The sequence below is a fragment of the Aythya ferina genome, assembly GCF_964211825.1.
Source record: "Aythya ferina genome assembly, chromosome: 24".
In the NCBI taxonomy this organism is placed as follows: domain Eukaryota; kingdom Metazoa; phylum Chordata; class Aves; order Anseriformes; family Anatidae; genus Aythya; species Aythya ferina.
This window is the reverse complement of record NC_140322.1, coordinates 401,740-425,590: the sequence shown is the minus strand read 5'-3', so window position 1 is coordinate 425,590 and position 23,851 is coordinate 401,740. Positions and strand designations below refer to the sequence as shown.

At 46.2% G+C, this 23,851-nt stretch overlaps 1 protein-coding gene across 1 annotated transcript; it reads left to right on the top strand.

The window, feature by feature from the left end:
- The first annotated feature begins 3,289 nt into the window (after positions 1-3,289).
- Positions 3,290-23,295, top strand: GRHL3 (grainyhead like transcription factor 3). The gene is made up of 16 exons (XM_084497429.1): positions 3,290-3,360; positions 5,431-5,617; positions 6,322-6,383; positions 7,952-8,288; positions 8,585-8,664; positions 10,504-10,657; positions 11,635-11,746; positions 12,447-12,541; positions 14,299-14,457; positions 15,091-15,169; positions 15,586-15,719; positions 16,583-16,617; positions 17,349-17,437; positions 17,582-17,667; positions 18,705-18,769; positions 22,587-23,295. The coding sequence occupies exons 2-16, from the start codon at positions 5,450-5,452 to the stop codon at positions 22,699-22,701; spliced, it is 1,770 nt and encodes a 589-aa protein (XP_084353555.1). The 5' UTR covers positions 3,290-3,360; positions 5,431-5,449; the 3' UTR covers positions 22,702-23,295.
- The last annotated feature ends 556 nt before the right edge of the window (positions 23,296-23,851 follow it).

Sequence of the window (23,851 nt, the reverse complement as noted above, 5' to 3'; positions counted from 1 at the left end):
TTTGTGTTCATGAATACATGTACACACAAGGTGTCTCCTTATCTGTCTACAGGGAAAATAAGAGAGTAGAAGTTTAGAGCAGTGTTTCAGACATGCCAGGTGACAGCAGACGTTCACTCAGAGGCCCTTGTTCAGGGCCTGTTTGTTGTGTTCTCCCTTTGAAGGCAGATCACCCTGAAACTCGGGCGCCTCAAAACTGAAGCATCAGACATCACAAAGCAGCTCCTGAAAAAAAAAGTAGTTGCAATTCCTGAACTGCAAACTGATTCTGTGCTGTAATTTGTTATGTTAGGCAGGAAAGGCACTAAAACACGAATCATTTGTGAAATATGATTGTGTGGGTGGATAGCTCAAGGATGATGTTATCAGGTAAAACAATACCAGCTGGTGTCCCCCCAGCATCATTCAACACCGAATCGTTGGTGGAACCCTTCAGGCTAGCAAGGCAGGAACCAGTCCAGTGCTTGTGAGGTTTATAGCAGAGATTCGGATCTAGTTCTGTTCCTTTACCTTCACTGAGCATCCTTGGACAAGTCATTGTAATGTCAGTTCCCGTTCCTCTGTTTCTCCTCCTGTGATAGTAAATAGCTCCAAAAGCATGGAGTTAGGCTGGTGAAAAATGGAAGAACTTTGAGTTTGGATCTAGGGTTTATGGTTTGTTCCTGGCAAGTCACTCAGGCATACCGGCTCCTGGAAGGTTTGTCTGTGGGCTCAGGCTGCAAACCGCTCCAAGTGGCTTCAGCTCCACGGGCGAGCTGGGGAGGGGGCTGCATCCCGGAGCCGGGCAGGACTCTCAGCCCCCAGTGTCTGCCCACAAGACACGGCGCCTTCCCCCTGTCCCACTGTCTGTGTGTGAGACAGAGCTGAGGGATGGCTAGGAGACATCTGGCTGTGGTGCCAGGCTCAGTGCTGCACTGCCAGAGGCTGATCATGCAGGTGAAATGCCCCTGAAGAAATCCAGTGGCCCAGGGTGCATTTTCACCCAGTTGCCAGTGAAAATACTTCAGGCCTGTAGGCAGGGGAGGTCAGGGCCCTGAGATTCAAGGTCTCTTAGGTCTTTCACACCTGAGAATCGACACTGTATTGTACTTGGCATCTAGGCGACATTTCTCATCGTTAGTCTGTGTGTTTCTTTGTTTTTCTTTCCTGGCTCTGTCTCTCTCTGGATTTTTGCCCGACTGTGACAGTACACATGCAGATAGTTGTACGGCCGCATTGTCTTTAGATATGCTTTTATTGAACTTATGAAGATAGAGTAAAAATCAGAATATAGCTCAGAAGTTTGGATTTATAAACTAGGCTGTTCTATGGGATGTTGTTCTTCCTCTGCAAGGGGGCCTGATTTACAGGCTAACATCTCCACCCTGAGAAAGCAGACATAGTAAATGCTGCTGCTTTTGTCCTGCTCTCCCAGGTGTAGCAGGGATCTACTGATGAGAGACTCTTGGGAAGCATCAGGGTTATCTCATTAGGGAGGTGAGTTCAATGCACAAAACCAGGGCTAATAATAGCCCCCGTGTGCATGGCCTGGGATATCTCTGAAGTCCTATGGGCTAGGGTCTCTGTTATGAGGCTTGGAATTCCTGCTGCTGGTTGCCATGGGTTCCCCATTCCTTTGACAACTTGATGTTTCCCTGTAGCCATCAGCATCTGACATGGCCAATATTTAGGTTGCAACCTAATCAGTTATGGGAAGAGAACAAAGACAAGCAACACAAAGCTTAAAGGCCAGCAAAACCACCCACTGAAACCCAATAAAAGGCAAAAGGAATACAAGTGTTTCTTTCCTGCTTGGCTGATCTCCCCACCTGGACCCTTTGGGCATATTCTCCTGTTTCAGCATAACCTTGAGTGTTTATTCATAATCAGGAGGCCACTGTTATGGAAGACTTGACAGATAAATTGGGGAAACACGGATTGGGTGGGATGGAGCACGGAAAGGAGGCTGGTATCACCTTATGGCAAATTCTAAACTGTTTGGAAACAAATAGACTGCTCCCTTCCTAAAATCATGCCCCGCTTTGCACATGACCCTGAGGCCCCAGCGGGGTGAGTCTGTGCACACAAGAAGGGAGGCCGCTGGGCCCATGTGTTTGTGTTTCACCAGCCGATCCGCGCTTTGTCTGCACTGCTGCACCAAGGCAACTGCCTGTCAAAGGAACGTTTGTTTTGCCAAACAGAGCAGACAGTTTGCAGTGGACAAACATGGTATAACTGCATGGAAGAAGCATCACAGGGAGTGATGAAAGTGAAGTTCACGTGTGTTTGGATCTGGATTTGGATCCAGATCTTTCCTGTGTCTCTACTTCGCATAGATTGCTAATGCTGAGTTGGAGGTAGGGTGTAGAAACGAACCAACGTGATGGCATGCTGTGGCTGCATGAACTGATGTGCATCTGATGTCAAAAAGGTGCCTCTAAACGTGTCATCATATCTGCTGATCTCCTCACATCACCCTCTTTCTTTAGGCACTGGTAAAACCACCACACTAACCCTGTTGGTTCTTTGGAATAAGGTCAGAGCAGTCTGCTCTGGAAAAGTAAGGTGGGATGGGGTCTGTGTTGGGTCTCATCTGCAGAACTGCCCCAGCTGCAGGGTTCTGTCTGAGACAATAGTTGGCTCTACAAAAATTAATTTCAGTGACTGTTAGGTATCATATGAACCCATATGGAAGAAACAAAGTGGAATAAAGAGGATGCCCATAATGTCAACTTGGTCCAGGTCCCCAGCTGGGTGAATCAGTGCAAGCTCCCTGGGACCGATGCAGTTGCCAGAGCGTGGCAGGAGCCACTGTGTTGGCTGGGCTGTTGGCCCCCTGGCTTCCACGGGCTTTTCCAGTCCCTTCTTTCTGCTGGAGTTTGCTGCTTCTGTAATGGGAGTAACATAAGGCAACATGTGCTCACATTCTAGGTCTCCTCCAGTTTAGTGCATGCATTGGGGCTTTAAGAAAGCACCTTTAATTTAACAGATTTTGGGTAGGGTGGGTTTTCTGTTGTGCCACCTCTGCTACAGAGACAGTTTCTCCTAGAAAAGGCATGAGGTGGGCAGGGATGAGGTATCAATGTCTACAAGCATCATAGCCAGGGCTACCCAGCAAAGCCAGAAATCACATGTGGAAATAAGATGTAGGTTCCTACGGCACCTTTCAAGCTTGTATTCTTTGTAAGCTGGACACAGCTGCAAGTGGTTGTGATCTCGAGCTCCCCCACCCATGTTCCTCTGCCTCCAAAGTGTAGACAAGGTGATAAAATCCTAAAGCAGCAGCAGCTCATGCTTATGGTGGTTGTGCCATGCCGGACAGACAAAGCGGGGAGGCAGAATGGAGTCGCAGAACAAGGAGTGCCTTGGTTGAGAGCTTGGGTGAGGGAGAAGAAAGCTCCAAATCATTTTTCCTGGTAATATCTGTGCTTTTTTAAGCTCCTGAATGCTTTGTTGCTACATCCTACCATGGTGTGTTTATCTATGTTGATTACAAGTGATAGGAGTGGAGTCTCACCCTGAGAGCAAGCTCTGTTGCTGCCTATTCTTCCTTGAGAAGATCGGATTGAGAATGGGTGAGGATTCCTGTCCAGACAGGACTGAACAGCCCATCGCCAAGTCGACAGCAGTGAAATCTGAGTCATGCCGATTGCTCGCCTTGGAGACAGCAGCGGCACTGAAGGGGAGGGAGGGCTGCGTGAGAAATGCTAAAGACAACGAAACTCACAAAACACCTGGTGAAGTTTCATGCATGAGGTGAAACCGGTGCTAGCGCATCATCACGGCATGCGAGGGAGAAGAGGAGCGAGCTCAGCATCGCCGTTATTCCGGGGCGCGATGGGAGCTGGCAGAGGACAGACCTGCCACCAGGAAGCTGCTGCTCTCTCTGCCAGCCTGAGCCCAGGTCCCTGCCACCAGTGAGCATTGAAACCAGTGGGAATGGGGTGCCCTTACTGGCTTACTGTGCAGGAGCCAGGCTGCCTTAGCTGGGCTCTCAGGGAGGACGTCAGGGTCACGTCTGCACCCCTCCAGTTTCCAGCCCATGAGCATCTGCCGAGCACCTGGCTCTTCACTCTGTCGGCTCACACTAAACGGGCTGGCAGTGCCTATCCTGGTTGGCAGTAATTGGGAGTTTCAGAGATGCCAAATTCCTTTCAAGATAAATTATTGTTCTCCAAGTGATTCACTTAAAATTCAAGCCCAGGCCTCATTACAAACGTATGGAGAGTAAGGTAATGGAAACATCTTATTCCTTATAAAAATGACATTGAAGTGCAATACTCATTACCTGAATTCCTGTGCATTTTCTTTGCCTTCCCATAGAAAATTTAGCAATTGAAAATGTTCTGCTCTTGGCAACTTTGAAGATTTAAAGCCATTTTACTTCTTATTTTTCTAAGCCTCTTCCACTAACAAAAAAAAAAAGATGTTTCCATTTGATGAAAAAGTCATTTCTGACTGCAAAGCTTGTTTGTTTTCTTATGGTGTGTGCAATGAGCTGTGGTGGTGACACCGTGTACACGTGGCTGATGGACGTGACAGGAGCACAGCCCTGATTCAGCCTCTCCTGAGTGGGGTGAACCTGCAGCACGGAGCACCCAGGGGATGTGCGGAAGCACTTCTGTGCTGCCTGCTAGTAGGATTTGCTGGAGAAAAGGGAAAGATGACCAATATTTGGGTAATTATGTACCTGACAGTTTATTAACATAAGATGGAGAGACCCAGAGAAAGTACCAGTAGAGAGAAGAGGCAGGACGTTTTTTTGTACGTTGTTTCTCAGCACACGTAGTCCCATCCATCTGTCATGTTGTTTTAGTGGAAGGATGTTGTGATTTGCCTGTCTACTTCCCTCAAAGTGAAATCATATACTAATGATTGAAAAACAAAACAAAACAACAACAACAACAACAACAAAAAACCAACAACTTAGAATGGAGCTAAATTTTAAATCCATAAACAGCAAAGAAAAATGAGTTTTGTTTTCTTCTGGGTAGGTCAAGTTCTCTGAACGCTGGGTGATATTTTGTGGTCTGCACTGGCCTTTACCTCAAAGTTCACAGAACAATTTTACAAAGTTTCCTGATCATATTGCATCCGGGTCACTGACCAACATCCCACCCTGACAGCACGTGCTCTGGCTGGCCAGTACACGTGTGTATGGGGGGAGCAGCCGCAGATGTTGAGGTGGTTTTGCATCCTTGGGGCAGGAGGAGGGATGCAGAAGTACATCTGCCTCTGTGCAGCCCGCCAGAGACACTCTGGCCTATTTTTGACAATAGCTACAGGCAGGATTAGGAGTCCCAAGGAGGCTGGGAGTTAAGCACCAGGAAAGCAGCCCTTCTCCACTCCAACAGTGCCTTTGGGAAGCCCTTCATGTGTTCAGCTGGGTGGCATGGAAATTTCTGTGGAAAATTAGTATTCTTCATCCCTTGCTTCCTCTGTCTGGCTTAGTTTTAGATCTGTGCGCCTGATGAAGAATGACACCATGAACTTCCAGAAGTTCTCCTACACCAGTGAAGATGAAGCCTGGAAAACCTACCTGGAGAACCCCCTGACTGCAGCCACCAAGGCGATGATGAGGGTGAATGGAGATGATGACAGCGTGGCTGCCCTGAGCCTCCTCTATGACTACTACATGGTATGTTCCTATTGGGGCTGGGTGTCTTGGGGGAGTCTGTCCCAGAGGACGAGTGTGAAGGTAAAACACGCTGAGCCACCTGAGGAGAGCACCCACCTCTTGAACTCTTTGTTGTTCGTACAGTGATCCCTGTATAATGCCCACAGGCATAGAGTGCCACTATTATCCCCAGTGCACAGATGGAAAACTGAGGCATGAAAGAGCCTCGCACTGTAGAACGAAACCAGAACAGGGTGGAAGACTGAAACTGGGTGTCTTGAGTCTCAGGCTGGTGTTCTTTTTACATGACAGCTTTCTTGTAAGAAATAGGTATGCTTTGAGAGACATGAAGTTAAAACAACAACGTGCTTTGCAGACCCTAGCAGCTTAATTTTTTCCAGTGCTGCTGCAGGATGGGGCTTAGTGAAACGTGGGCAGGATTTACACCTAATTGAAACCAATAAGACTGATGTTCCTATTCAGCTGGGTGTTTTCAAAAGTCATTCCCAGGACAAGATGGTGTGGCTTGCCTAAAGTTACCTTGGGAGTCCGTGGTAGAACCAGCAGGAGAGCCCAGGTCTCCTGTGTCCTCGCCCAGTGTTTATTATTCACGCAGTGTTTTATCTATGAGACTTCACTTGCCACACAGACAAGGCTAATTTTGCTTCTGCTTTCCATGAATAAAATCTGACAATAAACAAACTCTTTGTTCTGCCTTGTTCTAGGTCCCAAAGGAGAAGAGGATTCTTCCGTCTGGTATGATGGGACGCAATGAACTAGGAAAGAGGTTAGCTTCATTTTTGCTCTCTATAGCAGTCTAATTCTCCTGCTGCTGCTTGCATGCATGATGGGTCTTTTAGCTTGCATAAAATAAACATCAAAGCACGGTGTTATTACCAACAACAGTGGAGGTTATTAACCCTGAGACATATATTAAAATTCTTTAGGCCAAATCCCAAGCAGGTATAAATTGAGCTACACCCATTTACACAACTGAGGATCTGTCTAGCTGTGTTCAGAATAGTTGCACTGATTTGCAGTAGCTAAAGAATTTATTTAAAGAATTTATTTCCTATTTTGTTCCAGTTGGAAAGGGAAAAGGGAATAAGCATTGGCAGTGAGAAGGGAATGACGAAGTTCTCTTCTGTTCACTGGGCTGATAGGGATTTCTGTTCCAATTGCTTCTAGTCTCCCAGGATTCTCTTCCAGTGACTCCCATTTGTCCTTTGAGGTTTTCAGATAATTAACTATGAAATTAATAACTCATTTGCCACTATGAGTTCAGTTCCTCTTCCTGGATGCTGTATACTTTGGCAACCTTTTCTGGTTGTCTGTTTTTAACTATCTGACAGAATAAGCCTCTTAAATGATACTTCATTTCTTCTACATAAGTAGGCCAAGTTAAGCTGTTTTCTCCTCTCTGAAAGGCCACTGCATTCTGAACAGTATTTATAGCAGTGGAATGTTTTTTTATTAACTACATAGATTTCACCATATACCTGAAGGTGAAGGTCTCAAGGCAGAGTGGGTGGGAGCTACGCAATCAGCTTTATTTCCCTTAGGAAAGCTCATGCTGCCAAGAGGTGCGAGGGTTGATAATGTGGGGATTGGTTTGTTTTCTGAGCATGGTAACAGGGGCAATAAACCACCTCTTCCCACCTGAGCAAGGGCTGCAGAGCCAGCAGGATCACAGTCACTGCTGCAGAAGGGACCAGTTCTTGGGATGCTGCACCAAGGGATGGTTTGTGTGTGCGGCAGGAATGCATTTTGTCCATGTCTTTATCACCTGATAGCTCCTATACTTGGTCTCTTCTGATTTGAAGCTTGAGCCATACATCTCATTGCTAATATTGCAACCTTTCACTCATCTCATGATCTGTGGGAGTTTTGCCTCCTAAGTTCCTGGAGTTGTGTCAAGTAGTGCAAGTCAGCTTTCTTAAAAAATAAAATAAATTCATTGTCAATGAGCCCTGAAAAGACCACATAGCAGTTATATTCTGTATCTTCCCTGCTGCTCTGAGTGTTTAATAGCCTAAATAAAGAAGTGATGGATGTAGGCCCTGGATCTGCAGCTCCTAACAATGTCTAAACCATATTTTCTGATTCTGTGTGATCATCCTTTATCTGCTGAGCACCTCTGGCTCTTGCTGATTGCACTGAGAGGTGTGTGAGTGAGTGGAGACTCTTGGGCCTGTCAGATCTCCTGTATCAAGCGGGAGATGTACGCTGCTGACTCAAGGTCAGCTGGCAGCTAGACTGTGCAGTTTGCTTCCCAGCAGTGCGTTAAGGCATTTGCATCTTGCTGGGGTTGACCACCCTCTTCCCTGGTTTGAGACGGGATCCTTTTTCCACCAGGCACTGCCATGGAATGGAATACGACCCAGAGATCGCATCCTTTGATGGCTCAGCCCATCTCATGAAGCTCTTGTCTGAAAACACTTCCATGACCCAAGAATATTGTGAGCCGCAGAAGAAGAATGGCTTAAATCTTGAAGGCATCCCTACTCCTCACAAACCAGCCATGCTTCCACCAGGTGTTAGCAAGCTGGATGCCACACCGGACACCTACATGGTCCCTCCAGCGGATGTATATGACAACAGCTCATTGAACTCCCTCTTCGAGACCATCCCTGTGGCCCCAGCACAGCAGAGGTGGCAGCCAGACAGCACTTTCAAAGAGGATCCCCAGGAGGTCAGAGCTGTTGGTTGCATGCTGTCAGTGCAGCCCAGGGGGGTACTGCGTGACACTGTCTCTAATTTGGGGTTTGCTCATGCTGGAGTCAGTGGGAGCTTTGCTTTTGCATTACAAGCTTGATGCCATTTGCATTGAATTACTGGGGGGTTTACACTGATTTTAGAAGTAAGATAAGACTTTGAAATGAGGCTCCGTGTTTTAACAGAGGCCTCTGTTGTAATGACTGGAGAAGGTGAATCAACAAAGCAATATAAGTTTCTAGTTTTGACTGTTTTGTTTCCACTTTTCTACAGTCGCTTCTCTTCAGTGATATCCTCAAACCCCAGCCAGAGCCACCTTGCCCTGAGAGTTACGCTACGGACAGTGTTAAGAGGTAACTGCCAGTCCATGACCTTTGGGTTTCCAGGGCACTTGGCAGTGTATGTTTCCTGGGGAAAGACCGCAGCCCTTTCCTTGCCCCAGTACCAGTGTTGGCAGGGACCATAGCAAACTTAGAGATGTCACAGTTTTTCATGCCTGTCCCTGGTGTCTTAGAAGCAAGTTGCTCTTCCATGACATTTTAGACACAGAAGTTTATGAATTTTAGTGTGTGAAATTTGAAGCAGGGATTAGGATTTGAAATGTTTCATTGAAAAGGGATCAAACCCAGTCTCAAATTCAAGTTACTAGATGGATTTGGGCCAGCTCATGCTTTTAGTGTGGTTCAGATTGTACTCTGTTGGCCAACCTGGTGTAAATCCAGTGCCAATTGTTTTCACTGCTGTGGTCACATCTCCTTAGCACCTTAGCCCAAGTGAAGATGTGGCACTGAGGTCTCCCATGTGAGGGTTTGTTGGGTGCTACAACCCCCTTTCTGGGACCACTGCACGGTTCCTGTGTAGATCCAGGTGGCTGCACCATCTTTCTACAAGCTACTTGGAATGGGGGTAAATGACAAAGAAAATGAGGATGTCAGCTGATAAGGGTGAAAAACAGCCTCCTCCTAATCTAAAGTATAGGTTCTTACTTAGGGTTTAGCACTGTTAGTGAACATTTATTACATGCCACTGCATCTCATTCCTAAAACATGAGAGAGATTCCATCCTCTTCCATCCCTCTCTCAGGCAGAGCTTTTCTGCTCTAGATATCATTTCAAATCTCCAAGTAGGTAGCATTATTCCACCTCCCACTTTTTATTTGCCTCCTGAATCACCTGGCTCAGTGACTCAGCTGCCAGACGTGGGGATTTTCACACAGACATCAGCTCACGCTCATGAGTGAGAGGCTTTCTGTTTGCTGTTTATTCCTGTACTGAAGTTCTCTGGCTCTCCTGGCTCTAGATAAGAGGAGTTGCCAGTTCTGTCTTCAGAGATGGCATCACTGGGGAGGTGGGAGCAGGAAAAAGAGTTGGTGACTAAACAGGAATATGATGATCTTCAACTCCCAGGCAGCTCAAGGGTCTGTGTGAAAGCTTGTGTACGGGTGATGGCTTGCACAGGTTCCCCACAGAAGAAACGTTTGAGCTGTAGCATCGTGGTTTGAATGCTCATAGGTGCTGGTGAATGTCCAAGAGCGGGCCTTCTGGAAAAATCAGGCTCCTCTTTTAAATTTGCCTGTCAACAGTTATGCCTTCCTCTGTGTAACACTACTGATATTTTCTGTAAAGACTAAAGGTACTGCCCATGAAACTGAGAGTTACAAGCTGGGCTTCTAAATCATTTTTAACCACCTGGATAAACAAGCAGATGTCAGTGACCTGCAGGTCCTCCTGTTTCTATAGGACCCATTAGGACACACTCCTCCTGGGTCAGCCACTTGTGGGTGTGAATTTGGAGACAGTAATCTGAGTTCAGGACATTTTAAAAGTCTCATCACAAGTACCTATTTCAGTTTGGTTTGGTCCAGGCTTTTGACTGTGCAGTGGTTCTGTAGCCATCCACAGAAGTATACTGGTTACAATAATATATTGGTGTTTTTTTTAAGCAGAAACAAAAACAAAAGGTAAAATGAGGATATTGGATAAGTGCTGTTCCCCAGAGGGTTGGAAGGATCACTATGTGCTGAGCTGCAAGGTGCTTGACCACAGCTGTGAGATGGGGAGTAGGGCAGACTTCTACGTGTGCGGTGTCTGTTGCCTGTAAAGATGGAGACTTGCATTTGTTTTGCTTTTGAAGTGAAACAGCAGTCCGTGCTTATTCATCATACTCATCATTCTCTCTTTGTTCCATACAAGTGACTTTGAATACACTCTGGGGTCGCCCAAAGCAATTCACATAAAATCTGGGGACTCTCCCATGGCCTACCTCAACAAAGGACAGTTCTACCCCATCACACTGCGGACAGCTGGAGACAGCAAATGTTTACACTTGTCCTCAAATAAAGTGAAGGTAAGAGACAAGCTGACAATTTTGCTGACACATGCTATAATCAGACATCCAGCAATTGTGCTGGCCTGGGAACAGACCTGAACATGAAGAGTAATGGCTTTGTGGCTCATGTTGGCTTAAAGTAATGAATGGGACGGATTCACTCATAGCAAACTAATCCTCTGATCCACAGCAACAGCTTGCATGTTACCTGTCAATTGAAACCTTTCAGTCAGGACAGAGATGCACAACATGCCTCCCTAGTTGATGGTTGGCTGGGGGCTCTGGTGGGAAGGTTGCCCAGAGAAGTTGTGCATGCTCCATCCCTAAAAGTGGCCAGGCTGAATGAGACTTTGAACAACCTCATCTAGTGGAAGGTTCCCTACCCATGGCACAGGCATTGAAACTAGATGAACTTTAAGGTTCTTTCCAACCCAATCCATTTGAGGGTTTATGAAGACTTCAGTACTGGAAACAAGTGCCCTATCTTGATTCTGGGATGTGTGTCAAGGCTTCAGAGTCACCCCCAAGTCTAAGCTGAGCTTGAGCTCCCACCAAAGAAATATGGTCCTCCAACCCTGAGAGGTATCTAGGGGCTAGACTTTGGACATCTCAAGACTTGCAGGATTTTTGAAACTGAGAATGTGTAGGAAAAGATCTTCTAGAGTGTCTCGGTTTAATACCTACTGCAGCATTACTAACAATTTCCCAATGCAGGATGCTTGCATGCCTTGGAGTTGGTGGAAACACACGGGCACTGCAAGCAGGGGGCATAGAGGGCACCTTGGTTCTGCTCTTGGCTCTGTGGCTGCCTGTCTGTATGATCATGGTCAAGTCCCTTCCTCTGTCTGCCTTAGGTCCCCCAGCAATAAAACATTAGCAGTGACACTAAGCTGTCCTTGGCCAGTGCATGTATGCACTGGATGGAGAGGGCAGTGAGGGCACCAAGCATTATCTTGCTGTGTGTACTGATATGGGATATCCTCACTGTGTTTCAGAGTGTTGTGATGATTGTTTTTGACAATGAAAAGATACCGACGGAGCAGCTCAAGTTCTGGAAGCACTGGCACTCCCGCCAGCCCACAGCCAAGCAGAGAGTCATTGACGTTGGTATGAGCATGGCTGTCAGACTGTGATGGCTGGGTGGGGTTGATAACTTCTAGCAGCAGTTCACTGAATTTCCAATACACAATAACGTGGTTGCAGCTCAAAAATCTGGCCTGGGGGAAATCAGGGAGGAGCAGGCTGGTCTGCTGGCTTCAAATCCTTTCTGTCTGGTGATCTTTTGGGGATTTAAGATGGTGTTTGCCAAGTGTAGGGACATATGTGAGGAGCTCAAGATACATCAAGAAGAGCCTCAGTCAGAGGAACAGAAGCTGCTAAATTATTTTGGCTCTTACAGTTGTGACCTATGTCCTCTTGGAGTCTAGAAATCTGAGCTAGAAAAGGCTTTGGTACTGCTTGTCCTTCACTGCCAGCATACAGGGTTTACAGTGAGTTTTGCTGGGCCAGAGAGATGTTTTGCCTGTCCAGCACAGCATCTTTCTGAGCACCATGCCAAGCACCTCATGGCTCGGAACAAGACATGTTTGTTTGAATTCAGAACCAATGTATGCTGACTTTGCATAAAATCACTACTCAAATAGCAGTCAACAGCCAGGACCTTCGAGTCATTTCTGGCCTTAGTTATGCACACTAAAATTTATCCAGTGGTCAGTCAGTGGAAGGCAGGCATTTGGGGAGTGGAAAGCCTAGGGAATGCAAACAGTTTTGTAGCCAGAGTATAAGCTGCTTCTTCATTGCATTTCAGCTGACTGCAAAGAAAACTTCAACACGGTTCAGAACATTGAGGAGTTAGCCTACAACGCGCTCTCCTTTGTGTGGAACGTCCATGAAGAAGCAAAGGTACAACCTGCCCGTGGAAGGGAAGTGGGAAGCCGTGGTCTGCAGCAAAACTGTAGCCTGCTTTCTGACAGCCCAGCCATGCTCCCCCTGCTTCTCAGCTGAAAGGCAGAGTTTCAAATCCAAACAATGCCATTCCACTGGCCCCAGGTAGTGTTTGTCTGCCAGGACAGCAGGGAAGGACACCGTGCTTGTGTGTGTGTTTAAGCATTGCCATTAGCTAATAAACATTCTAGCTACACCTGAGACTGACTCAGAGATGTTATTTTAGTGCTGATGGATAACTGAAGAAAACTCTTTGCAGCAGATAGCCTAGATGAGGGCTCTACTCACATGTGGGTGAAATGTATTTGAATAAACCACAGCTTAGGGAACAAAGACCCTCCTTTCAAGGCAGCATTTTGATGCATAAATGACTGACCACCCTTTTGTGAGTTGTGTGATGTGGAAGGGAGCCAGGCAGGTCACAAGATCCCTTTTGACCTTAAAATCTGCAAGGCTTATATTGACATCTTTCCTGTGTAGTGAAAGAAGAGCTCTCTTCTGCATCTCTTCAGAGTCTCTTGTTAGCGCTTTGCTATTTAGTGTGAATTGAAAAGAGCATATTAAAAAAAAAAAAGAAAAAAAAGGAAAGAACTAAGAAAAAAAGAAAAGCATAAATCCTGTCTCTCTGAAACTGGTAGCTTGGGAAAACTCTGGTTTGCTTTGGGATTTCATTAAGTCATTCTTTTAGCCCAAAGGCGACCTTGGTCTTTTACAACCCAGGAGGTTAACAAATGTCTTCAAGGCAAAGTTGTCAGAAATGGAAATATGTCAGGTATGTGGCAAGCCCTCAGGGGTACCTCAGTAAAACTGGATTTAACTCTTAGCAGAAACTCTGTACATGCACTGGCCTGGGGCTAGTGAAGGTGAGACTTCAGAGACCTGCAAGGGCTGGGGGGGTGGATCAGGTATTTGGGTCGTCTGTGGCACCTGTTACCTCTCTTTGTGCAATTAAACTTCACACCACAGATAAGTGGTTTTTTTTCTATATGCAGGTATTGACTAGATCTGACACTAGGTTTCAGGGCTGTAATCTTCAGCCAAAGCCCTGCTGAAGGAGCTGTGTGGGCTTCACCAGCTGCAGATCTGTCCCGAGAGCCCAGGGGAAATTTTGGGGTCACACAAATGAGTTTGGCGTTGTGGAGATACAGTGTGAATTATGTCTGTGCTCAGCTTTTCTTCATAAGTTCCCATTGGAGGTAACTCCATTCTAGTGAAAGGAGACCAGCGTAGAATGAATATTTATTTAACTAACAGCAATGATTTGTAATTCCTCAAGTTGAAGCCTAGCCTTGCTCCCTTCCTCCAGGGCATTGCTGTCTGAGGGTCCTTTGTTCAACTAAAAGATCAAAAATATCAGCAAGAATATCCCCAGGCAGACTTTGCATCTGATCTGAAGCTTCCCTGAACTGATGGGAGTGGATAGCTGAAGTGTTAATAGAGACAATCAGGGATGTAACAGAGTGCAGTATGATAAAGGGTGAGCTGTCCACGCAACCAAGCTCTTTCTCCTGGACAGCCGGCATAGGTGATGTGGGATAGTGCAGCTAGAAAGGACCTGTAGGTGGGAAACCAGCAGCCCATGTGCATGGCCAAGGCTGGGGGGGTTGGAAGCATGTCTCAGGAGCTGCTTTTGTTCCTATCCCCTGTTCTTATTTCTGTTTGAGGTTAATGTTTTAAGCACCAACAAGCTATATCAAATCTGTTCCTATTTGCAGGTATTTATTGGGGTAAATTGCCTGAGCACCGACTTCTCCTCCCAGAAAGGAGTGAAAGGTGTCCCACTGAACCTCCAGATAGACACCTACGACTATGGCAATGGAACCAGCCAGCTGGTGCACCGTGCTGTCTGCCAGATTAAGATATTCTGTGATAAGGTAGAACATTGCTTTTCCACCAGGTTGTCTGAGAGGAATTTTAAGCTGCAGTGACTCCACAAGAATAAAAAGAAAGGTGGTTGGAGGTTAGAGCAGCATAGCAGACAGAGCTGAAGAACAAAGATTGTTCACCCCCCTCAGATGAGCGAGACAGGACAGCTGAGATGTGTCTGCACTACCGAGGCCTTTACAGAACAGGGTCCTGAGAAAGTTTTCTTCATATCAGACCTACATAGGACTGTGCCTCATAATTAATGTCTAATTCTGACAAGTTTTTAAAAAGCAGAAAAGATGAGAATCTCCCTTAGAGGTTCTTCCCCAGCCTCAGATATCTTCTAACAGAAACATTTTGCACAGCTATTTTTGTCCACAGTTTTCATTCATAAAATCTATTTTTTATTATTTATTTATTTATTTTTACATTATTTTTTTTTTTATGTATAAGTATCAGAAAGAGCACACTTACCTCCTTTTTCTGGGTGGTCTGTAGCAGGTCTCTGAGATGATTATTTTTCATAAAGGCTGCCTTTACTTCAATGTGCTTGCCACCCAGAGATGGCCAGTAAACCCTCTATTGCCAATGCTATGTTAAAATTTTTCAGTGCCCTAATTTTTGCCTCATCTTCCCCACAGGGAGCAGAGAGAAAGATGCGGGATGATGAACGGAAACAGTTCAGAAGGAAAGGAAAATGCCTGGACTCCAATAACAATGGTCAGTGCTGGTGTTTGTTACCTGATCTGAAGCATGTTGAAATTCCTGTAGGCCCGTCCGTTAACTTCCATGAAATCTGTCCCTGGGTATTGCCAGGCCTGACGAAATCAGCACTATCCAGAAACAACTTGTCAGCCAGGTCCCCGCCTGGTCTCCTCCTACCAAGCGTCTCAAAGCCTCTTATCAATACTAACCAACATTTCTGAATTGTCTTGGGGTCTTGGCAGTGAGCCTTCCCAGGGGAGACAGCAGTGGGCTAACCCTAAAGGCCTGGGTCTGCTGGGTCCCATCTACAGATGGGAGATATTTCTAATATTTCTGCTGGGAGACCTTGGGCGGGCACTTTCCCCACTCTGCATGTAGTTGCCTCTTAAATAGCCATCTGAACAGAGATGAACTGGACTTTCCATTTGTAGGTCTGAAAGGCTGTTTGCTCTCCGGCTTCAGAGGGAATGAAATCACATTCCTGAGGCCAGAGACTGACCTCGAAACCCAGCCAGTCCTGTTTATCCCCAATGTCCATTTTTCAAACCAGCAGAGGTGTGGCACGGTAAGTCCCTTCAAAAAACAACTTGTTGCCCTCATCAACCAGTCACCCCCATCATTTCCAAACTGATCAGTCCCCCAGACATGACTTGCGTTATGTAAAAAAGAGAAAATCAAACCACAGCTCTTCATTGGAAATTGGTGAACTTGAAGACATAGCTTTGGTCTGGATAGTCATGCAACAGTGATAGGCAAGACAACCTTCCCAGGTACCTTCCAGCCAGATTTTATTCCTGTGATTTACACACATTATCTGGAACTTCCACCGAAGACTGGAGTAGTGGGAAAAATATTGGCAGAGAATAAACTATTGAAAATGCAGCCATATCAGTCCCTGCATGTGTGGGACATCTCTCACTTCTCCTCTGCCCATCTATCTGCCCTTGAGCCTGAGAAATCCTAGACTCAGCCTTCTTCAGAGCTCATCAATATTTCCTCAGAAAACAATGTCTCAGTTTGTCAAAACTGGGGGAAAAGCCATCTGTGACAATACTTTAGCATCCCGCTGCAGTGTCTGCTCTACTGATGTATCACATCAAAAAAAGGGACTGGAAGAATTTGGTTTGCAATAGAAGAACTGACCAAGAAATGGCTGGTCCTTGATCCCAAGAAGATGATGAGATTTGATCTGCTTTTTGGTGTAGCTAGATACATGTTTAAGTGTGTCCTAGACAGAGGAGGAGAACCTAGATAGGGCTTTATATCAGTTTTTATTTAGTCTAAGAAACACATATAGATGTTTAATTGCCTTCTCAAGGAAAAATGGATGGATTGGGAGGAAGGGAATCGCATTAAAACGTCACCATGTTGTTCCTCACCAGTGGTACTGTGTATGCTAAAAGATCAATGTTTCCTTTCCATTTCAAGGTGCTCCCTCCTGCTGTTCCCAACTCTTCAAACAGGTAATTTTGCAGCAATTTGCCTTTCCTGTCCATCTGCTACTCTATTGCTTTGGGAACATTATGGTGGTTTAATATCTATAGGCAGCACAATATCTATAGGTGTAAAATAACAGAGCAGAGTGTCTCCCTGAAGCCCTTGAATGTCAAAATATGTGTGAAACCTTGGCTTAGAATGGACTAAAGGGATGCAAAAACACAGATACACTTCTTCCCCTGTCAGTGTCACACTCCAACATGAGTGTGGTCTCTGACTCTCCTGCTGTTCTTATAGAGACAAAGTTTGAAAGACAAAAAAAAAAATCACAGAACTATCACTGAAGGGTTCACATAACCAGAAGCAGTTACTGCTGTAAAAGAATTTGGAATGAAGTAGAAATCACACTTGCAATGTGTTTAGAGTGGGGAGAACCAGATATTTACCGTAGGCTTGATCCACTGTCATTATATCAGTAGAGAACAAGAACATGAAGGACATGAAGGTGCAAAAGGCTTTTTTTTTTTTATGATGTGATACCAAAACCACTGCCTACATTCACTGACCTCCCTCTATGCATTAGACAGGAAGTTGCAGCTGTGGTAGATACTCTGCTGCCATAATTACAGAACCAATATTTAATTGTGGGATGTTTGTTGGAATAATCAGTTGTTCAATCAAAAGTAGAATTGCTGGAATTGTTTTGTTTGCTACTATTGTTCTGTTTTCCTGAGAGTATTGTGTTCCTTTTGCTTAGGCTGCCCTTGAAACGGAGTGGTACCTCATTCACAGATGAGTTTGACCCGATACCTCCAAAGCAAACCAAGGAAGAAGATCCTCAGAGAGGTAAGCCTTGGGATGAGAACTGTTCTTGAATGCCGTGTGTCACTTGATTAAAGTAACTCTTGATCCTGAATTATATGAAGCCACATAACTCTGAAAACATGCTGAAAAGAGCCCTGATTCGATGCTATGCTTTATCTGTTTCAGTGTTGTTGTATGTGCGGAGGGAGTCAGAGGAAGTGTTTGATGCTCTTATGTTGAAGACACCAGATCTCCAGGGCCTCAGAACAGCTGTAAGTGTTTTCTAAAAATCGTGGCACACTGCAGATAGTAGGGTGCTGGTACTTGACATATAAGAAACTGGATATAAGACTGCTTATATCTGATGCCTGCTTTCTTCTGAGAATGGAAATGGAAATTGTGAGTACAGGTGAATTCTACACACAGCTCCTGGCTTGGGCTACATGTCATTAGTGCTCCAGAGGGGAAAAACACACTGTCTGAAGCCAGTTCTGGCTTTGTGCTGGAATTCCCTGTGTTGTGTTTGAGGAGCACACAGGCATATTTCTGTGATGATTATCAGCAGCGTCCCTGATAACCTACCTCTCTTTGGGGATTACTGGGAAGGAAACAAACAATAAATCTCCCAGATTTGGGATGGCTTTATGGCTGCACTTTAGGCTCTGTTGGTTTTACAAACTTTTAAAAATAGAGTTTGAAAAATGTCAGCACAGAAGATTCAGAGGATTCTTTGCCATCTTCTCCTTCCCCCATTCCTCACCACAGAGAGTCAAAAAACTCTACAGAAAATGCTTGTGCAAAGGCTACAAAACTCCCCTTCCACCCAAGCTTCCTAAGACTGTAACTGTACTTGCCTAGGAGAGCTCTGCAGGAAATCATCGCAGGTCAGATAAAACCTAAGCAGTAGCTGCAGTCAGATGCATCCACAGCAGACACAAACGCTTTCTGTAGCATTTTCTTTCACCTTCAGATGCATTATATAACAAAAAGCTGTGTTCTCTATGCCCAGCAGTCCCAAATAGGCCAGGGAATGAAAGAATGAAAACAAAGATTATTTCCCAAGGTTCGTGGCCTGTCAGTAGCCATCGGAAAGAGAACCAAGACCAAGCTAAAGCCTGCTATCTGCTCATTACAAGACACGAACATGTTCAAATTGTCATGTTCACATCATTGCTTCAGACTTTTTTCTTGAGTAAAAATGAGGGGGAATCCTTTGCTGCTGAATAGCCCTAGCTCAGTGTTATCTTTGATTTTTATCATAGGAATTTCAGTTTACAAGTACAAAAAATTGCCCTGTTTTCTCTCACAGATTTCAGAAAAATATGGGCTGCCTGAAGAAAGCATTTATAAAGTCTACAAAAAATGCAAAAGAGGGTAAGCTAATCTCTCATCTGCTTTTATGCTGTGCCTCTAAAACCCCATTCTCTTTGGAATCCTACCATAGGCTGAAATAGCATTTTAACAAGATAATAAAAAGCCAAGCCATGTGGGGTCTGTGCTATTTGGAGCATATAAAACTCAGATCTTTCAGGGCTTTAAAGATTTGGGATAGTGCTTGTTTGTATTATATATGTGTGGAGTGTAAAGTCTCTCAAGGAAAGGAAGCTGGATGAAGGAGGAATTGTTTGGGTAGTTTAATGGGTGATCCCTTATGTCTCATTCTGAAAGCCTGAGGTTTTAGAGAACTTATCTTACTGCCATCAGAGAAGTATAAATCTTTGCTTCTCCAAACCAAATGCCTAAGTGTCCCTGGCTCAGAAACAGATCTTAGAGCTAAATAAAAGTGTGGACAGCCCCAGTAGAGACAAGGGGCAATCTGAAAGGATTGTCTGTTCCCAGCTTTGCCATCCCATCCCCAGACCGGGGGGGTCAGTAGGAAACTGACATTGACTTTGGGAGGTGGATCAGACCCTCCTAGGCCTAGGCACAGGTGGCTCTTGCGCAGCCAAGTACAGAAATGCAGGTCCTGCTTGAGAGACCTGCCACGTGCTGCTAGGAGACAGGTGGAGCTCTGCAGGGAGTGGGCAAATGAGGTTTGCAGTAAATGTGGAATGGCTTCTCAAGTGATTCCAATGTGGTCTTTATTATTGACTGATCCATGTGGATCTCCCCCATGGCTGAGAGGGAACGGTGCTGGTTTGCATGAGCTGAGGACCAGTTGTTGAGTCTTCTGTGGAGGGCAGCAGTCTTGCTGTGGAGCAAAGTGCTACTTTCAGAAATGTTTTCTGGACTGATGAATTCCTTCTGGGTCATGCCTATCTCTGGCAGAAAATTCTCCCTTCAGCTGATGGAAAGGGAAAGACTCATAAATTCCCAAGCTTATTTTCATAAAGCTAAATCCAGAGTTCTTCTTGCAGAACAAGTGTGATACAATCAGGCTTTGCAAGCACCACTGACAGCCTGGGAGATGAACTCATTGTTGTTGCTGGCCTTGGTCCAAATTCTGAGCATGGGGAGAGACAAGCAGAAAAGCAAGGCTGATGACAGGTCCTGCATCGTGCAGTCCCTCGTTCTCACTAGCATGGCCCCCCTGAGTTTCTCCTCCATGCTGTGATGTGGTGTCACTGAAGTGGGAAACCAGTCAAGTCCCCTCACCCGTAAATCCACCATCAAGCAACCTTTCTGAGTTCAGGAGAGTTCTTAAATGTGGTCTGAATTTTAAGCCTCTTGCACCTGCTCCTGAACTCAGGTCCCTTTGTACTGTCAGATGCTGCTCATCCGATATCCCTAGAAATGGAAAAGACAAAGATCAGCACTGACAGCCCCAAGAGAGGGGTTGTCCCATACACCTCCCAACAGACTGTGCCTCGAGTCTGGTTTCAATGAACAACTGCGAGTGACAAGGTGGTCAGTTTGTTATTGCAGTCTCCAACTTCAGGACTGAGCCAAAGCTCAGGTGTGTCAGCTGTGGTGGTGGCTTGTGATGTGGCCATTACAGGTCATCAGACTGTCATCAGGTTTCTGAACCAGCTGACTGTGAGCCACAGCACTGCAAGAGAGATCCAAGCACTGATGAGTTTGCAGGTGGACCAGGAAATGGCACTGCTTCAGGGGAGAGGCCACCCTTACTTTGTTTTGCTTTGGTTTTGGTCATTATTTGATCTGATAAGTAGTGAATGTGGTTTAATAATGATTGGGAGGGAAAACAGGCAGGTGTCTTTTCCATCTTTTCCACAGAATGGAGAAGCAAAGAAGTATCTCATGAAAAGAAAAGGCAACACCTGGGAATTAGACCCAAAACATATTTTGACAGTTTAATGAAAGCTCGACCTGATGCCATGGATTGCTGAAGTGTGGGGGAAATACAAACTTTTCTCCAGTCTGCTGGATGGCAGGGTCAGACACTGCTTCCTGCTCCCCCAGATTTAATTTTCCCTTGAATGATTTTATCCTGTTGCTCCACCCTAAACAGTCTTCTCTTGGTAATTACAGCTTGAGGGACAGATCTTCATCTGATTTAAATTAGTGAATCTCAGTGGTACAACCTGGGTTGATAGTAGGTGAGGACCTACTATCAGCCTGGGCTTTCTTAGTGTGATGTCCTCATTCAGATGAACTTAATCTCAGGGTTACTCAAGAGCAATAATGACTGATTTAGTATCTTGTTGAGGTCTGGACTGGAAAAAACAATACAGGGCTCAGATTTGTAATCAATACTCCCCTGAATCTTCTGTGGTTTGGAAATCTGATGGAAGCACAGTAGCAAGAGGCACAGGTGACTTCTCTGGCTTCCTGCGCTAAGCCAGGAAAGGCTGGAGCTGCTCTGTTGCAAGCCGTTTAGTGATGAGCTGCCTTTGGGGATCCACCGTCCCTCTCTGCAGGCACCCATCCGAGACCAGACTCCTGGGGCCCAGGGGAAAAGAGAGGCTCCTGTGGGGGTGGAGGAGCAGGACCCCATCACTGGCACATTGTGTGCTTGGGGTTTGGCAGTGCAATGTCAGGTACGGTGGCAGCAACGTGCAGTTGCCTCCTTTCGTCTCGGCTGGCTGCCTTCGTGGGTGAGAGATGTCACCCGGGTGGATGTGGTGTGAGGGCAGAGCTCCCACCCGCACTGCTGCACACGCGAGGCGCGCCGTGCCAGGGCTCTGAGCCTCCCCCTGCGTGCGGTGGTGGAAGGGGAGCAGCCAGCTGCTGCGACCCACAGAGGGTCACCAGGGCCCCGTGTTTGAGCTGGTTAAACTGTTAGATGCTCGATCTTTCATTTTTATTGTTTTTAATCTTGGCTTCTGGAGCATTACACAATTAATGCTATTGCTCCATTAATGACCCCAGCAGGAACCTGGAGGGGATTTGCTTTCTGCAAAGAAAGATAATTTGTTCTCTTTGTTTCCTCCAAACAATTACAAATTTCACATCTGATTTATGGGAAAACAGTGGGGTGATGCAAAACTGCCCCGTTACTTCCATTGCAATAACGAAGGGCTCTTGCCTGGCACAGAACTGCAGTCCCGGGTTTAAGTCAGCTGTTGAAATGTTTCCTTCTCCCCATCTCTCCGTGTGATTGAGCCTAGGTCGGAGAAGCTGCACAATCTGCAGCAGGGTTGGAGGTGTGCCCCAGAGCACAGGGAGGAACTTGCCAGCGGCTGGCCCAGCTGGCTCCACACGCTCTCTGCGTGTGTTCCTCGTGGAAAGGGCTCCCAGGCAATGCTGAGGGCATGTCTGCATGGGAGGTTGTTCTGGAACAGAAGGGCATCCTATTCCAAACCACTTACATCTGCTTCCAAAGCAGTCTCAGCTTGTTCAGAATAATGCACCCCTAAAAACACCCAGGCAAGAAGTGAGGAGTGAGCAGTTCTGCTCCAAATTCACGCCCTCCTGTAATCCAGATTAATTTGCCTGTGTAGCAAACACTGGGCCTAGGCATGTTGAGGGTAGAATTGCAAAAAGCACTGCAGGATGTTTCTTCGTGTTGTTTCGGAGCTTCAATGCCCTGAGCTTTCCAGACCAGGAGAGGCAGATGCTGTGGGGCCGTGATGCCGGGAGTGGCCCAGCTCCTGCAGCAACGCGGCGCTGACGGAGCAGTGACGGGGGGTGTGGGTGATTTTTTAACACAAACTTCGTGTGGAGAAATTTCAGGGAGGGCCACCCCGTGCCACAAGGCTTTGTGGGGACCCTGAGCACACAGTACTCAAATTCCAACAAGGCTTTTCAACGTGCTGTGTCTGACCCAGACATCCTCACTGTCCTGTAGGATCCTGGTGAACATGGACAACAACATCATCCAGCACTACAGCAACCATATGGCTTTTCTCTTGGACATGGTGGAAGCAGAAGACAAGATCCAGGTCATCCTCAAGGAGCTATAAAGAGCCGCAGGCAGCACTTACTGGGACTTCTCTCAAAGACGGCAAGTTTGACCCAACAGAGCTCAGCCTAGGGCCTCGATTTGTTGCCTTTACTTGAATACACTGCCTCTGGGGAGGGACTCGGCCTCACGGTGCCTGGCCAGAGACTGCTTGGAAGATCTGTTACTGATGTGAACGTGGAACTTCTCTCTACTGAGTTTATTATTATTATTATTATTTTATATTTTATTTTATTTTATTCTCTTCTGGCAATGGGCCTGACCTTCTGTTTTACAGCTGGGAACATGCAGCTACACTAAGATGGCTGTCAGAACCCAGGCAGCGGCAGGGGACTGCCTCTGCTCACTGTTTGCCTTAGCCCATGACTGATCCAGCCATAGGCTTTGGCTTTCTCCCAAACCATCAGTCATGCAGAACCTTCAAACCATTTCCAGCAGAGCTGAGCCCAGCTCTGACCTTTTCTGTCCACAGAGACTTTCACAGATGCATTTAAAACTCACTGTTGAACGGACACTGCCTGCTCCCACACCCCCCACCCTGCTGCGTCTCTGATTGTAAATACCACAAAGGCCTCCATAGCCCTTGTTTATACATTTCTGATGTATTGTTCCTTTTATCTTTTATATATGTATAAATATGCATTGTTTTATATTTGACTCAGTACAGTGACACAGAGCATTTCAAACACAGGCTGCTTCACATTTCTCCGTGAACTCCTTTTGTAACTGTGTTGTTGGTTTTGTTGTTTTGGATATTCCATAATAATAAAGGTTCAAAGACAGAAAGTGAACTGTTTTCACCCAGCTCTGGAGGTCTGAGTTGGGAAGGCCTTCAGGAAGGGCTGGGTAGGAGCCAGGGCAGAGAGGTGACCTTGGAGGCACAGAAAGGGCTTGATGTTGGTTGTGCATCACATGCTGTTGAACAGCTCAAGAAGACTGTCAGCCTAAACTGCCCCTTCATAAAGGGGTGCGAGGCAGCAAATGCTGCCTATCTGTGTACAGCTGCAGCAACAGCTCCCGTCAGGCATGCAGACCCACAGCTGGGCTTTCCTCCTAGCTCTGTGCTGGTTGCGGCAGACGTGCCGTCACGGTGCTGCGGGCGGGTGGAGGTGACTGAGCAGTTCTGGGCACATCCCTTTGATGGAGGGATA

What these genes read in the sequence shown, in the direction of transcription:
- GRHL3 (XM_084497429.1), top strand. Translation starts at nt 5,450, where the DNA reads ATGAAGAATGACACCATGAACTTCCAGAAGTTCTCCTACACCAGTGAA. An exon ending in TGTCCTCAAATAAAGTGAAG is followed by an intron (nt 10,658 to 11,634) that starts GTAAGAGACAAG and finishes ACTGTGTTTCAG; the next exon opens with AGTGTTGTGATGATTGTTTT. An exon ending in GGAAGAAGATCCTCAGAGAG is followed by an intron (nt 17,438 to 17,581) that starts GTAAGCCTTGGG and finishes TATCTGTTTCAG; the next exon opens with TGTTGTTGTATGTGCGGAGG.